Genomic DNA, 14,141 nt, shown 5'->3' on the forward strand with positions numbered 1-14,141 from the left:
TTTATCATTCCAGTTTTGTGTGATTGCTATTAAATCAAATGTTCTTTCATCAGAATAGAAAGAGGAAGACAAATTTGGAAAATAAGAAAACAATTAAAAATAATTACCAAAACAAAAAAAGGGTCAACGATTCAACGAGAAATTTATCGAAAAATTCAATATTATATCGATTATTATCTAAATTTCATTATACAGGGTGATCTGTAAATGATGGTACATGCGAAAATGGGGTGATTTTTCGTTTGAGGCTTTGTTTTCGAAAAAAAAAATCGACTTTGAATTTTTACAAAGTACGACTTTTCTTTAGGCCACGTCAGTCATCAGTGACTGACGTTTAACTATACTTTCAATACAAAGCAACGCCTGTGGCCTGACGAAAATTTCCCTAAAAATCCTAATACACAATAACATTATTTAGTTTCATTCTAAGTTAATAATTCACCAATAAAAATATTATCTTGATTATTATATTTTAGATACGATCAAAATTTCTAATTTTATTTGTTACCTTTATCCACCTAATGTTTCTTGGATTTGACAGATTTGATATTTGAAAGACAAATATCGAATTCGTGAAATTTGACGTAAGAATGATTTAATTATTTAATTCATTTTTTTTTTTTTTTTCATTCGTATCGACATATTAAATATCATCTATAACTTTTGACGAAAATAATCATTCATCCGTGCCTTATAACACCGACCACTTTTTTTATGCAGCTTTTCTTTTTTTTTCTTTTTTTTTTCTTTATTTATACCAACGAAACGCCGCATCCGAGGTGATCGTCGAGGATTTTAATAACCTCTCGAAGAGTTCGATATCGATAAGCCTATTGTAAAACGTCTCCTTTGCAAAAACCCAAAGACTTCAATGGAGAATCCTAGAATCCTCGAAGATTCCTTTAATGCATTGTCAACAATGCAGTCTTCTCTTTTCCTTTCTTCTTTTCAACCTCCCCACCCCACCCCACCCTCTACCCCCTTCTCTTTTTCTCTCTCTCTCTCTCTTTCAATTGCAATCTATATATGTATACATATATATATATATATATATATATATATATATATATATATTTATATCTTCTTATCTTACTTTCACCGAATAAATCTCTGGTTAGTGTCCGTAGTTATGTCCCTTCTTCGTGAGGTTGATTCCAACGATTTCATTCAAGTCGAATAAACAATACTTCCGTCTATTCGAGAATTCATAACGAGCAGAAAAATTCCCTAAAAGAGAGATAAATAAAATCAAGATTTTGTTATTGTGCCATTTGCAAATTATCTTCAACGAAATTTTTTGATCACTCTTTCATATTTGTCTTTTTTTTCTTTTTCTTCTTATTAATTACTAGGAGTGTCCCACCACGCGTTGCTGTGGCTCACAAGTCAGTTCGATACACACGTCTTTAAGTCAACGAATTACCTTATACCGCCTTATTGCGATTATAAATTCAGATATAAACTATCCTATCTTTCAAGTTGAATGAAACTGCATACAATGTGCAAAATTTGATTCAAATCGGTTTGGTAGTTTGAGAGTCCATTGCGGACAAACAACGTCACACGTAATTTATATATATTAAGATAAGATAAGATTATGAAAAATGATTTTTCTTTCTTTCTTTCTGTTTTTTTTTTTTTTGATACTACGAATTTGAAATTCTTTTCAATTTCAAGATGACAAAGGATATCTCTTGAAAAAAAAAAAAATTCGATCTACCTACGTATCACGTATATAGATAACACCACGACAATGATTCGTGCCACTTTTGTGGGATGGAATCGATTAAAGGAAATTTCTCCGTGCTCCGGTTAGTAATTAATATCCATTTTCCTAGAGGTTGAGAAGAAAAACCACAAACTGATAGAAGAAAACTCGTAATCTATGAACAAACATTTGATGTACAGAATCTCTACGTAACAGGGAATCCATCCCATTGGTGGAGATCTCTATCCATGACGAATGAATGCATTTTCTATAGTAATACATGACCCAAATTTTCTCATTCAAATCGATTGTTTTTCGACCAAAAAAATACGAATAATCTGATGTCCTGTTCAACTTCTCTCTTCATTTTATGGGCTAATTTTTCTTTTGCAAACATTTCAAGGTTTACACATTGTAAAGTAGATTATTAAAAAGTCAATTAATGTTACGTTCAACATTAATCCATACGAAAGTTTCAGAACACCATAACATAGTAAGATTATCTCTGTTATTATATAGTTTTTCTTATATTAGACACGTTTTTTTATTTTTTTTATTTTAATTATTCATTTAATCTGGAACATAAATGTTTATTTACATTTTTATTTACAAAAAAATAAAAATAAAAGAATTGATTTGTTTCCCGGATAGCGCTGGTTGGCTTTTTGATTGAATTCCATTTTTTATCTGATTCTCAAAAGGTAATTGGGTTATTGTAAATTGTTTAAATATTAATCAAATGTTATTGAAACAAGTGAAACAATTAATTATTAATAAAGATTTATTTAAACATTAATAAACTTATAAGAACAATTAATCAATCGTATAAAAGAGATTTTTCATCTGATCTCTCATCATCAACGATTATGAGAGTACAAGTCATTCGTAAAAGTAATATACACATAATTAATATTAATAATTAGATTAAATATTAAATAAAATTAAGAAAATATTATATCGGCTGTTTATGAAAAATCCACGTTTGATTTGATAGTAAACTATTAGAAAACAGCAAAGAATAATTGTGCCCATAATTATGAAAATGGTTAAAGTCAAAATGAAAAAAAAAAAAAAAAATAAGTTTATCAGTTATTAATCACCACATTATTTTAAATTAAATAAATTCAATGTAATTTGAAAACGCTATTGTGAAAAATGAATCGTTAGATAGTGTTTGTTATCTCAATATTTTATAGAATTCATTTAGTGTTCGAATGTAATCCATTAAATATCTCGAAACAAGAGATACATGACTTAGATAACTTTCATAATAATAGGTACAATTCAATTTGATGTGTTTGTAAAAAACCTAGGATAATTAATTACTACTATAATTAATAATGATAAATAATAAATTTGTAATGTCGTTGAAAAATGTTTAAGTAAAATAATATTCTTACGAGATATGAGTTGAATTCGACTTGTTTACCATAGAACGGCAAAACTGTACCTGTCTTGAGTGTTTACATTTTACTCAGGTAAGAGAGAAGAAAGTAAACATATGTATAGAAATATCGTTAGATCATTTCAGTCGTCTTTAGAAGGTAGTCGACGAAAGTTCTTTTCGTTCGTAATCTTGTCGAGTAAACTAATGGGGTAAGACGTGTTTTTAATTGATTTTATTCCTATGATCAAATAAATCTGTGTGCTTTTTTTTTTTTTTTAAATATTTTAATTATAAAACGTGATCAATAGTAAACCGATGAATCAACGAATGTTTACAAACACTTTATATTTAATCTTCTATCTTTGCAGTGAATTCAATTGTTCATAATTTTTCTAACGAATTTATATTTCTACGTAAGAACAAATTATTCGAAATTTCAGTCATTATATTTGTGCCTTCAAACAATTTCATTTTGTTCTCACAATAATATAACAACAACTATAGACATTTAAGAATAAAAACACCTCGAGATACGAACATAAAAATAAAGTTGAACGATCCTTTAACACGTTCGTCGGCCAGCCTGTTTCGGTTGAGTTTCTCGTCAGGCCCAAAATTCAACTGTCGGCGCGCTGTAACGTAAAAAAGCGATAAGTAGAAATATCAATAATGCAACTGGAGTATTATGGTTATATATTATATTATTATAATATAATATAATTATTTATAATATAATAAAATATAAAACTATCTTTTATTTATCGAAAATAATAATATATTCTAATATATTCTAATCGTTCGTTCAAAGAAAGAAAGAAAGAAAGAAAGAAGAAGACGATGAAGACGACGACAACGACGAGAAAACGGTAATCGTAACAACCAACAAAAAATCTCAAATAAGTCGCTAGATTCGCATCCTCCTCGGGGCAAATATGAAACATTGCAAATTAAAGTCGGCTTTGCAAATGCCTATATATATATATATATATATTGCACACACACCTGCACAACATTTCTTTTATATTCATAAAAAGAGAAACCTTCGTTTATTTTCTACATAAAACCTACTATGTGTGTGTGTGTGTGTGTGTGTGTAACTACATGCTTATAATTTAAAAATTTCGGTGGTAGATTAAAAAAAAAATGTTGGTTCTTTTTATCGTCATTGTTTACATTTGAAATAAATAAAAAAAAAAAAAAAAAAAAAAGAAGAAGAATCGATTACTACGAAAGAATAAAAAGATGAGATTTATTATCAAAAATAAAAGGTTGAAAAAAAAAAAAAAAAAGATAAAAATAAATGACGATTCTAAATGAGAAATTTTTGACAAATTTTTCCTCATCGACGAGAATTTTGTTAATCGATTAAAAATCGATTATCAAGATTCAACAAAAGTGAATAAATATTTCGCACGGGTATATATCTTAAAGTTGCAAAAAAAAAAAAAAAATAGAAAAATACGAAGAAATGTAGAGAAAAATAATCAAATAAAAAGGATTATAGGCGCAAAAGCATAGTTCTCTCTCTCTCTCTCTCTCTCTTGGGTGTATGAGCATTAAAGAGACATTTTTATCTCGAAGTCTTTTGGCCACAAATGCGAAATGTAGGTTATCGGGTTTTGAGGTGTAAAAAGGTTGAGGTATCATTCGAGGTCGCTAAAGAACGAAAGTATAAGGAGAAAGAAAGAAAGAAAGAAAGAAAGGATAAAAGAGTGAAAGGTAGACGAAGGAAGAACGGTACGAGTGAATGAGAAATAGAGAGACAGAGAAGGTTCTAAATATCGCTGATGGTGCCATCTTGAAGAACCCTTCATGGCAAGTTTCTTCTATCTTCGGCAATATTCGGTAACCTTCGGCAGGTCTTCTACCTTTTCATTGCAACTACGATGACACACTCGTCCTCTCTCTCTTTCTCTCTCTCTCTTTCTCTCTCTATAACTCTTATTTATTTTCTTCTTAACGAAGCTTCAGTTTTTACATTTTCTTCTTCTTCTTTTTTATTTCTTTTGAATAAATCAAAGGTACCACTAACAAAATTATAATTCGCATCTGTTGGATGTAAAGATGCACTTGAATTGCAAGATTTTCTTTTTAAAGTGTGTTATGTTTATTAATAATTTTAATTTAACGAAATTAATAATGATTAATTGAACGTACATACATACATACATACATATATATATACACATACTCAACGTTTTTCCAATCGAGATGGAAGGACGGTCGTGCAATCTCGAGGGTACTCGTGCTAACCCGAAAGATTGACGTTCGAACAAACTACCTTGATAACTCTCTATACGTCGATCGATACCAAACCAATAGGATTCTGACACGACATGATCGTGTTCGTTCGAATTTTTCTGCTTTAGTAATTGACGAGATTCATCTATGAAAAACATCGAGATTTTCTATCAAATTGATTATATGCATTTGACAACTTGGACCATTACATCGATTTATTTTAATGTGATCATACGAGTACTTAGAACTGACTGAACAAATGTTCATTTAAAGAAAAATATATTTTTCATTTTTCCGATCAAGATACTAGTAACTCTGTTGCCATTTTATTTTAATATGAAATACATATAACCTTTTCCGCTCATTGTATCACATTTATCTCAGTTCTGATGAAATTCTAACGATAATTATTAAACAAAATAATTATGTAAATCAAATATAATGTATTGTGCTTTGAGAATGTTTACGATTTTGTTTACATCGAGTTTTAGTTATTATAACATTGGGTTTTTTCTGACTACAGTACCACAAATTGGACAGCCCTGCGCTATAAGCATCTAAGACATAAATCTTAACAGCTGCGCAACGTAAAAAAGACTACGGTGGTTTATGGAGTGTTATATTAACTAATCTTATCTGTAAACCTATCGCTCATAAGAGTCATCCAATATTTTTCAAGTTTCATTTTACGCTGAAAAAATGGCAACACTATTAAATGTCATCTACAGGTACGCGTTACCAACGTTAGAATATATGCTAATTGATACATATGGAAATTAGTTACATATCTTATGTAAAAGAACATAGACAAAATATTACAGACTGGATTTTTTTAAAGGAATAAATCGGTTTTTTTTTCAAAAAAAAAAAATAAAAAGGTTAATACAAAATTATCGGATATTTCCCGCAGCATTGTAATATGATATTTTAAAACATCATTAATGTTGTTTCAAAACTTTTGTTAACAAAACTTTTCGATGAATTTATTCAATAATCTAAGTTAATATTATATTTTTTTGTTCTCACTCAATATATATATAAATATTTAGGTACATGAATATTTTAAAATAAGAAACAGGTAAAGATATCATACATCAAACAAGATAACAAATTATTTCTACACATTATCATAAATGTATATTTTAATATTTTTCATAAGCACAAATGTCCGCAGTCTAATTATTAATTTATTAATATTATTTTTAAGAAATGTACAATGATGCATCTTATATATATTCGATATTCTATAATGTTTTCTTTTTTATAAATACTCAGTTTGTTTAATTATTACTATCTTATATATTTCATATTAATTTTCTTTATCTTCATCCAGTATTCTTCTGAATGATTTATCATCTTGTTATTTTGTTTTTTTAATTATCTATTTATTACAATGTACAAAATTACATTGTATTTAAATTGAGTTTAATTAATTATCAGTCATATTGATAAATTCTACATTGAAGTATAAATTAATTGTCGTTGATTATATAATGTTTTTTTTTTTTTATATATATATATACTCAGTTTGTTTCATTATTACTATCTTATATATTTCATATTAATCTTCTTTATCTTCATCCAATATTCTTCTGAATGATTTATCATCTTGTTATTTTGTTTTTTAATTATCTATTTATTACAATGTACAAAATTACATTGTATTTAAATTGAGTTTAATTAATTATCAGTCATATTGATAAATTCTACATTGAAGTATAAATTAATTGTCGTTGATTATTAATAAACAAAAATAAGTTAATCGTTTTAATATATTTTTTTTTTCGATTTTATGAAAAATGAACACTGAGTCAGGTTGTATTTGTTAATATCGCGTGATATTTTCGAAGAAAAGATAAATGATAAGGAAAGCAAATTTTAAAGAGAATCAGAATGAGAAGATGTAACAAAACAAACTTTTTCTGTGTATTCAAATTGATGATAAATATAAATTTAACATATTAAATTAAATATATATATATTATTAAATTAAAACAGAACATTCAATCAATCCTAAAGGTGCGATTTCATGCTGACGCTTGACGTTAAATTTGAGCGTTAAATTTGACCACATTATATAATTTCGATTGAAGTGCCATCTAGTTAAGAAGCAGCGATAAAGCTGAAAATATTTGAGCTTTCAATTCATTAACTCTGGTATCATTAAATTTTCATCGTAAAATAAAATAATATTTGATTATTGTTGTTAAGACCGGCGATACATGTAAACGCTTAAATTTTGATCGTTTTTCAGAAATTTATTTAAAATGGAAGAAATAAATGAATCGTTTTGACACTCAGCAGGTTTATTCATTACATATTAAAATATTAAAATCTAATTTATTTTTCTCATTTTTTTTGTTTTTCAAAATGACCGCCATAATAACTAATCTTCTGAAGCCCTCGCGGCGAAACGCATCAATCATGGTGATTTTTAGCTTTAGTTACAGCAATGTAAAATTACAAAAAAATAAAAACAGGGTCGAAGCGTGTTCATAAAACATGTATCTTCTAGTTGAACAAAGGAAAAACTGAAAAGTCAAAAAATCGTAAATTGGCACGACTCAGACAAAAAAAAAGTCTGATTTTTTACCCTTTTTTTTATTAACGGGTTTTTGTGTCAAAAGTGGGAATTTTTGAAAATTTTTGGTGACATTTTTAAAGTTCAACTGAAAGCTAATACTATAAAGAAAATGTGTGCTAAATTTAATAAGAATCAATTGTAATCTTTTTGAATTATCTTTCAGTACATTTTGAAAAACAAGTCGTTTCGAAAAAAACGCGTTCAAAGTTTAGCGTTCGCGTCTAGCGACTTAAATGAATTTCTAATCGATAAATAATACGTAATTTCATTCTAAAAATTTACAGGTATATTTTTAAGATGATAAACTAACTATTTATAAAAAAATAGAAAATAAAAAATTCGATTTTTTGTTGTTGTTTATTTTACACGTATCGCCGGCCTTAATAAAAGAAATCGAAGAAGATACTTTTAAAGAATTTGATTAAAAGAAGTATAGAACAAATATAACTAGTCGCACCGAAACAAGAAGAGGTCCACTAATTACTTCCGTCAATTCTTATCGAAATTTCTAAATTATTTATTCTAATTACATTAAAACCACGGAGACCTCTCTATCCGATTTTCGTTTCGAAAATATACGAAACATTTCCCGTTAGCTTACCAAAACAATAACAACAAACAATATCGTTATACATATACTTATTATAAAGGTTATATGTATATATATATATATATATATATATATATATATATATATATATTGACATTGATTACATTTCAAATATATAAGCATAAATGTACTTATCAAGTAATATTTCAACAAATGTGTATGAAGAAGAAAAAGGAATAACAAGTTATAACGAGCAGTTTTTTTTTTCTTCTCATAAGTTGTTTGGGTCTGACGCGATAATTGGTTCAAGGGACGTACGGAGGAAAGGGAAGGGATGGAAAGGGAAGGGAAGGGAAGGGAAACGTTAAATAGGCAGTGCGAGAGAAGAAGCCTTCAAGATAGTAGTGAAACGGGCATCGTTAAACGTGAAACTGTGAGAAGTCTTAAAAAGATGGAACGTTGGTCAGGTAAAGTTGCATTAGTGACAGGAGCAAGTACTGGGATTGGTGCTAAAATTGCCGAAGAATTGGCACGATATAATCTCAAGGTCGTTGCCATTGCAAGAAGACTACACAAGTTGGAGGAATTAAAAGCGAAAGTGGAATCATTAAATTTACCGGGCACGATTTATCCTATGAAATGTGATCTCAGGAATGAAGAAGAAATTTTAAATGTTTTTAAATATATTCAAAAGGAACACAATGAAGTTAATATTCTTATTAACAATGCCGGTGTCATTTTTCATGAAAAAATCATTGGTAAGGTAATTTTTATCTTGATGATTGAATAATTTTTTTTCTTTTTTTTTGTTTGTTTATTATTCATGTTAATATAAATCATAAGTTTTTATGATACGTTATTATATTTGACTTATTGTTAAAACATGCGTTTGTCTTTATGACAATTAATTAATATGATATTGCAATTACAATGAAAATATATACATAAGAATATAATTATTCATTTAGATTTTTGTAGATGGAATATTTTTTTTTGGTTTGTTTAAAAGTACAATGTTAATTGTTATTGATATTACATGCAATTGATCATTAAAATATATATATATATATATATATATATATATATATATATATATATATATATATACAATACGTGAGATGCCTTTTACATATTTGGCTAAACAATACTCTGATAATATATATTCATATATACATGTGTAATAATACTTAATAATTAATAAAATATTAATATCTTTAATTAATAATATTAATAAAATATATATATCTTTATCTGTCATTTATCATTGTATTGTAATTTAAATGTTAAGACAATTACTAATAACATTTGACTTTTCTAATAATTTTATATCTGATAATATCTATGATATTTTTTATTAATGTAAAAATGATTTAATGTAATGAATGTAATGATTAAATGTAAAAATGTATTATACAAAATATAACAAAAATATATCGATATCGAGATGATATTCCTCTTTTTTTTTACAGATGGCAAAACAGAAAACTTTCATAATATTATGGACGTTAATGTGATCGCAATTGCTATTTGCACAAGAGAAGCTGTTAAATTAATGTCTAAATCCAAATATCAAGGACACATTATTAATATTAACAGGTAAAAATAAAATATACTTTTGTAATATTATTTTATTAATAATTGTAATTAGGAGAAATGGGCAAGTTTATATTGTATACCTTATTATATGTCTCTTTGTATTATGAATTTATTAAAAATAAATTTTCTTTTTTTTATTTTTATTTATGCAGCGTTTCTGGCCATAATGCACAAAGCATAAAATTGCCATTCAGTTTATATCCATGCAGTAAATATGCTTTAAGGGCAATGTGCGATAGTGTTCGTAATGAAATTCAGAATGATAAATTAAGCATTAAAATTTCGGTAATATTCTTATTATTTTTATTTGTATTTGTTTGTTTGTTTGTTTGCTTTTTTTTTGTCATTACACACAAAATTACTTTTGTGTATTATACATTTAAAATAAATATATTATAAAAATCAACATTTATTAATTCGATATTAAATAAGAAAAATGAATCATTGTTTATTATTTATTAACAGAATATCAGCCCTAGTATTGTGAACACTGATATGGTTAAAGTTTTCAATTTGAAACCAGAAATTTTGGACAAAATAGAAATGTTATCAATAAAGAATGTTACCGATGGAATTATTTATGTATTAGCCAGTCCAATTAATGTTGAAGTAAGTACTATTTTGTTTTTTTCTTTTTTTTTTTTAAATAATACGTGTATATAATCTGGCATATAGACAAATTATACTTTTAAGCATATAAATATTATAGTACAAATAATTCGTTGTTTAAGCAAAAAATGTTATTAATCAAAATAAAATATAATTTTTTTTGTTTACTTTTAGATTAATGAATTAGGAATCAAATCTGTGCACGGAATATTACCTGAAAAAATTTAATATTAAGTTAGGTAAAAATACATATATTAGAAAATAAAGAAATATCTTTAGATAATAATGCCACATTAAATAATATCTGTATAAACAAATTTAAATTAATATTATATAATAAAATAGAGAATATATTCTGAATAAAAATTGTTATGTAAACATATATGTGGGACGTGCGCCTCAATGGGCGCATTCTTATTAGGCATTCGTGAGAAGGATTGGTCGGTGGGCCCTGAATAGCTCAGTTGGTTAAAAGTGCAGTCGCCCGGAAAGCGACAGGAGGATCCGTGGTTCGAGTCCCGGTCCAGTCAATCCCAAGGTGGTCCAATTTTTTTCACGAGTCCCACACATGGGGGTTCAGCCGGGATGCAGGGTCTGTTTCGTAACACGTTCCACTGTCTTACAACGCCACGAGAAAAAATTAAAGACGAAGTTGGTGATGAAGGACGCCACAAAAAGAGGAGGAGATGATGTTAGGTGGCATAACATTCGGGATCAAATGTTGTTAAGGAGGGGGGAATGTGGGATGAGTGTCTTCATGCCAAACTTATTGGGCATTCGTGAGAAGGATTGGTGGGATGGGCCTTGAATAGCTCAATTGGTTAAAAGTGCAGTCGCCCGGAAAGCGACAGAATCTGTGGTTCGAGTCCCCCGGTCCAGTCAGTCCCAGCAATCCAATTTGTTTCACGAATCCCACATATATGTATATAAGCAATATGTACATATCTATTTATGAGAATGATATATGATGTATATCAACCACTTCTCACCTCCCATTGGTATTTTGTTGTCTATCTTTCTTATCGTTTAAAATTGTCATTCTGTACTACACATATAAAACATTTTGTATTATTCATTGACCTCTCCACTCTTGAATATTTTAACTAACGAATAATAAAAGAGAGAGAGAGAGAGACAGAGTAGTATAATAATATTAATAAATTATTTATACGATTTTTATATTCGTACATTTAAAATTCTTAACAAATATATAAAGACATTGTTAATCCTTTGTACTCGAGGCCTTTTTCAATTGCGCTAACCAGCAACTCGAGACGATTTCGACCAAATTAGGGAAACATTTTATTTGTACTTTCAAGTCATTTATAAACAAACGAATAGAAATATAAAACTACTACCTACTTCAAAAAAATGCGCAGTGGAGAGCGCAGTTTGATTTTCCTGAGCGCGGTGGAAACTGTAGAGGACTCTGTGGGGGCGTTTGGTCGGCTAAGTGTTAATTATTAATTAAATCAAAAAAGAGAAATGATTTTTAGGAAATAATCGAAATAAACGAATTTACAAGATTTATTCTATTAAATTAGAAAGTCAAAACAAATGTAATAACATAGAAAAATCGTCAAATAATTTCAAATGCGGTAAACAATTAAACGTTAAACGTTTTTCTAATGTTTGCAATCGTTGATGTGTATCCAAACGAATCTATTCTAATGTCAAACGAAAGTAGAACATTTTTTTTTTGTATTAACCCTTGTCCTCCAAAATTTCGATGACATTGAATGCATACTTCGTGAAGGAATGACGAGGATTGAAAAAATATTGAACAAAAAAATGACCAATATTTTTCACTTCATTGATTCCAATTGACATTATTTGGTTTATCATAAAAATAATTTAACTTATTTTGTGTTTAACACAAGTATATCACTCATGATAAACGCAACCTGTTTCCGTATTTTAAATCTTATTATGTTTTTTTTATCTGTGACCTTGAATAATGTTACCATTAGAATCAATGAATTTTTAATGAAAAAAAACAACCATCATTGCAGGTATTTCAACAAATGATGAAATCTGTTTGAAAAATAATTTTAAAAAAAGGACTTCGATATCTTTACAAAATAATGACACAAAAATAAAAATATATTTTGATATTGTATGAGCCCCATTGAATCGCTCAAATTTTTACTTAAAACATTTGACGTATATTTAAAAAAAAAAAAAAAAAAAACAATACAGTAATTTCAGATACTAAAGTATCAATTGGTTCATCTTATATAAATGAATAAATTATAGTTAAAATTAAATAGATATTCTTTCATGTTAAGATATAACAATTATTATTGTATCAATCGTTGACTTTATTGAATATTTTTATTTTACTTTATTTCGAGATTAGAAATCTATGTCTCGAGGAAAACGTTTGTTCATTTTTTGTAACGACCTGACGCCATCGTAGTGAAAACAAACTTCGAGGCTTTCTGATGGCGATCAGGGAAACATGGATTACGGAATTGACAGTCGAGCATAAGACAGTCGAAGTGAAAGAAGCTACAAGTTAATCGGTGAGTTGTTACCTGAAACTCAACACTTCACATTATTTTTGCAAATATTAATAAATAGTTTGTTATTTTTAACAATTACTATATCCAATTGTAAGAAATATAAAAATTACAATAGGCCCATCGACTTTTGCACATAATTGGTTCCTCAAAGTGTATGCGAATATGTTGAATGTTCGACAGTAAAGGGATGTAAAAAAATATGCACCAAAAACTGTGTTTTAAAGTATTTATCTATCAATATGTATACATCATGAAATTAAAGAGTCGTGTTAAGGGCTTTTGGGTGTTTCCTTTATAAAGCTTTCAAGAGTTAGTTGAATACCATTTATTTTTTTTTTTTTATAAAAAATGTCTATTCATGATGCAAATGGGTTTGAAATGTGCGAAAGTAAAATATGTGAAAGTCGAGGGCCGCCTATATATATATATATATATATATGTGTAAATATATTAGATCGAGTCATAAGTAACTTTCGATGCGTCTATGTAGAATCTATTTTTCGTATTTATCTACTATTTTTCGATATCACTGTATAGATGAGGATTCAGTTAGTCTTCTGTCAACTTTTTGAAGTAAAAACTTCTTTAGAATGGGTGTAATTTGAAAAAATGTAACGAAACGGTTAGGCGGCGATGTAACGGAGCGGTGGGCAGGCAATGAAACGACCGCGATACTAAATAAGAAGAGAATACAATTATTCTACAGCAGATATTTTCTATTCGTCTCATTCTTTCGAAACTTAGTTTTCGAAGATTTCACTTCTAACACGTGTGATCTGCACACATGTTTCTTTATGTAGTCAATGTTACATTTAACCGTTTTTCTTAACCACTGAAATTGGATAGTAAAAAGTGCATATTCGACATGTAATGCTTTAGGAATTGAAACAAGGCAATAGCACTAAAGTGGCAACTGAAAAAATATGCAGCTTATACAGTGC

At 28.0% G+C, this 14,141-nt stretch overlaps 1 protein-coding gene across 1 annotated transcript; it reads left to right on the forward strand.

Moving 5' to 3' along the window:
• Positions 1–8,824: 8,824 nt before the first annotated feature.
• LOC107064054 (dehydrogenase/reductase SDR family member 11) lies at positions 8,825–12,358 on the forward strand. The gene is made up of 5 exons (XM_015316307.2): positions 8,825–9,228; positions 9,940–10,066; positions 10,219–10,351; positions 10,532–10,675; positions 10,850–12,358. The coding sequence occupies exons 1-5, from the start codon at positions 8,922–8,924 to the stop codon at positions 10,901–10,903; spliced, it is 765 nt and encodes a 254-aa protein (XP_015171793.2). The 5' UTR covers positions 8,825–8,921; the 3' UTR covers positions 10,904–12,358.
• Positions 12,359–14,141: the final 1,783 nt, after the last annotated feature.

Source organism: Polistes dominula, unplaced genomic scaffold (genome assembly GCF_049000335.1).
Source record: "Polistes dominula isolate Pdom_NZ unplaced genomic scaffold, Pdom_raw_medaka contig_77, whole genome shotgun sequence".
In the NCBI taxonomy this organism is placed as follows: domain Eukaryota; kingdom Metazoa; phylum Arthropoda; class Insecta; order Hymenoptera; family Vespidae; genus Polistes; species Polistes dominula.

What these genes read in the sequence shown, in the direction of transcription:
- LOC107064054 (XM_015316307.2), top strand. Translation starts at nt 8,922, where the DNA reads ATGGAACGTTGGTCAGGTAAAGTTGCATTAGTGACAGGAGCAAGTACT. An exon ending in CACATTATTAATATTAACAG is followed by an intron (nt 10,067 to 10,218) that starts GTAAAAATAAAA and finishes TTATTTATGCAG; the next exon opens with CGTTTCTGGCCATAATGCAC. An exon ending in AATTAAGCATTAAAATTTCG is followed by an intron (nt 10,352 to 10,531) that starts GTAATATTCTTA and finishes ATTTATTAACAG; the next exon opens with AATATCAGCCCTAGTATTGT.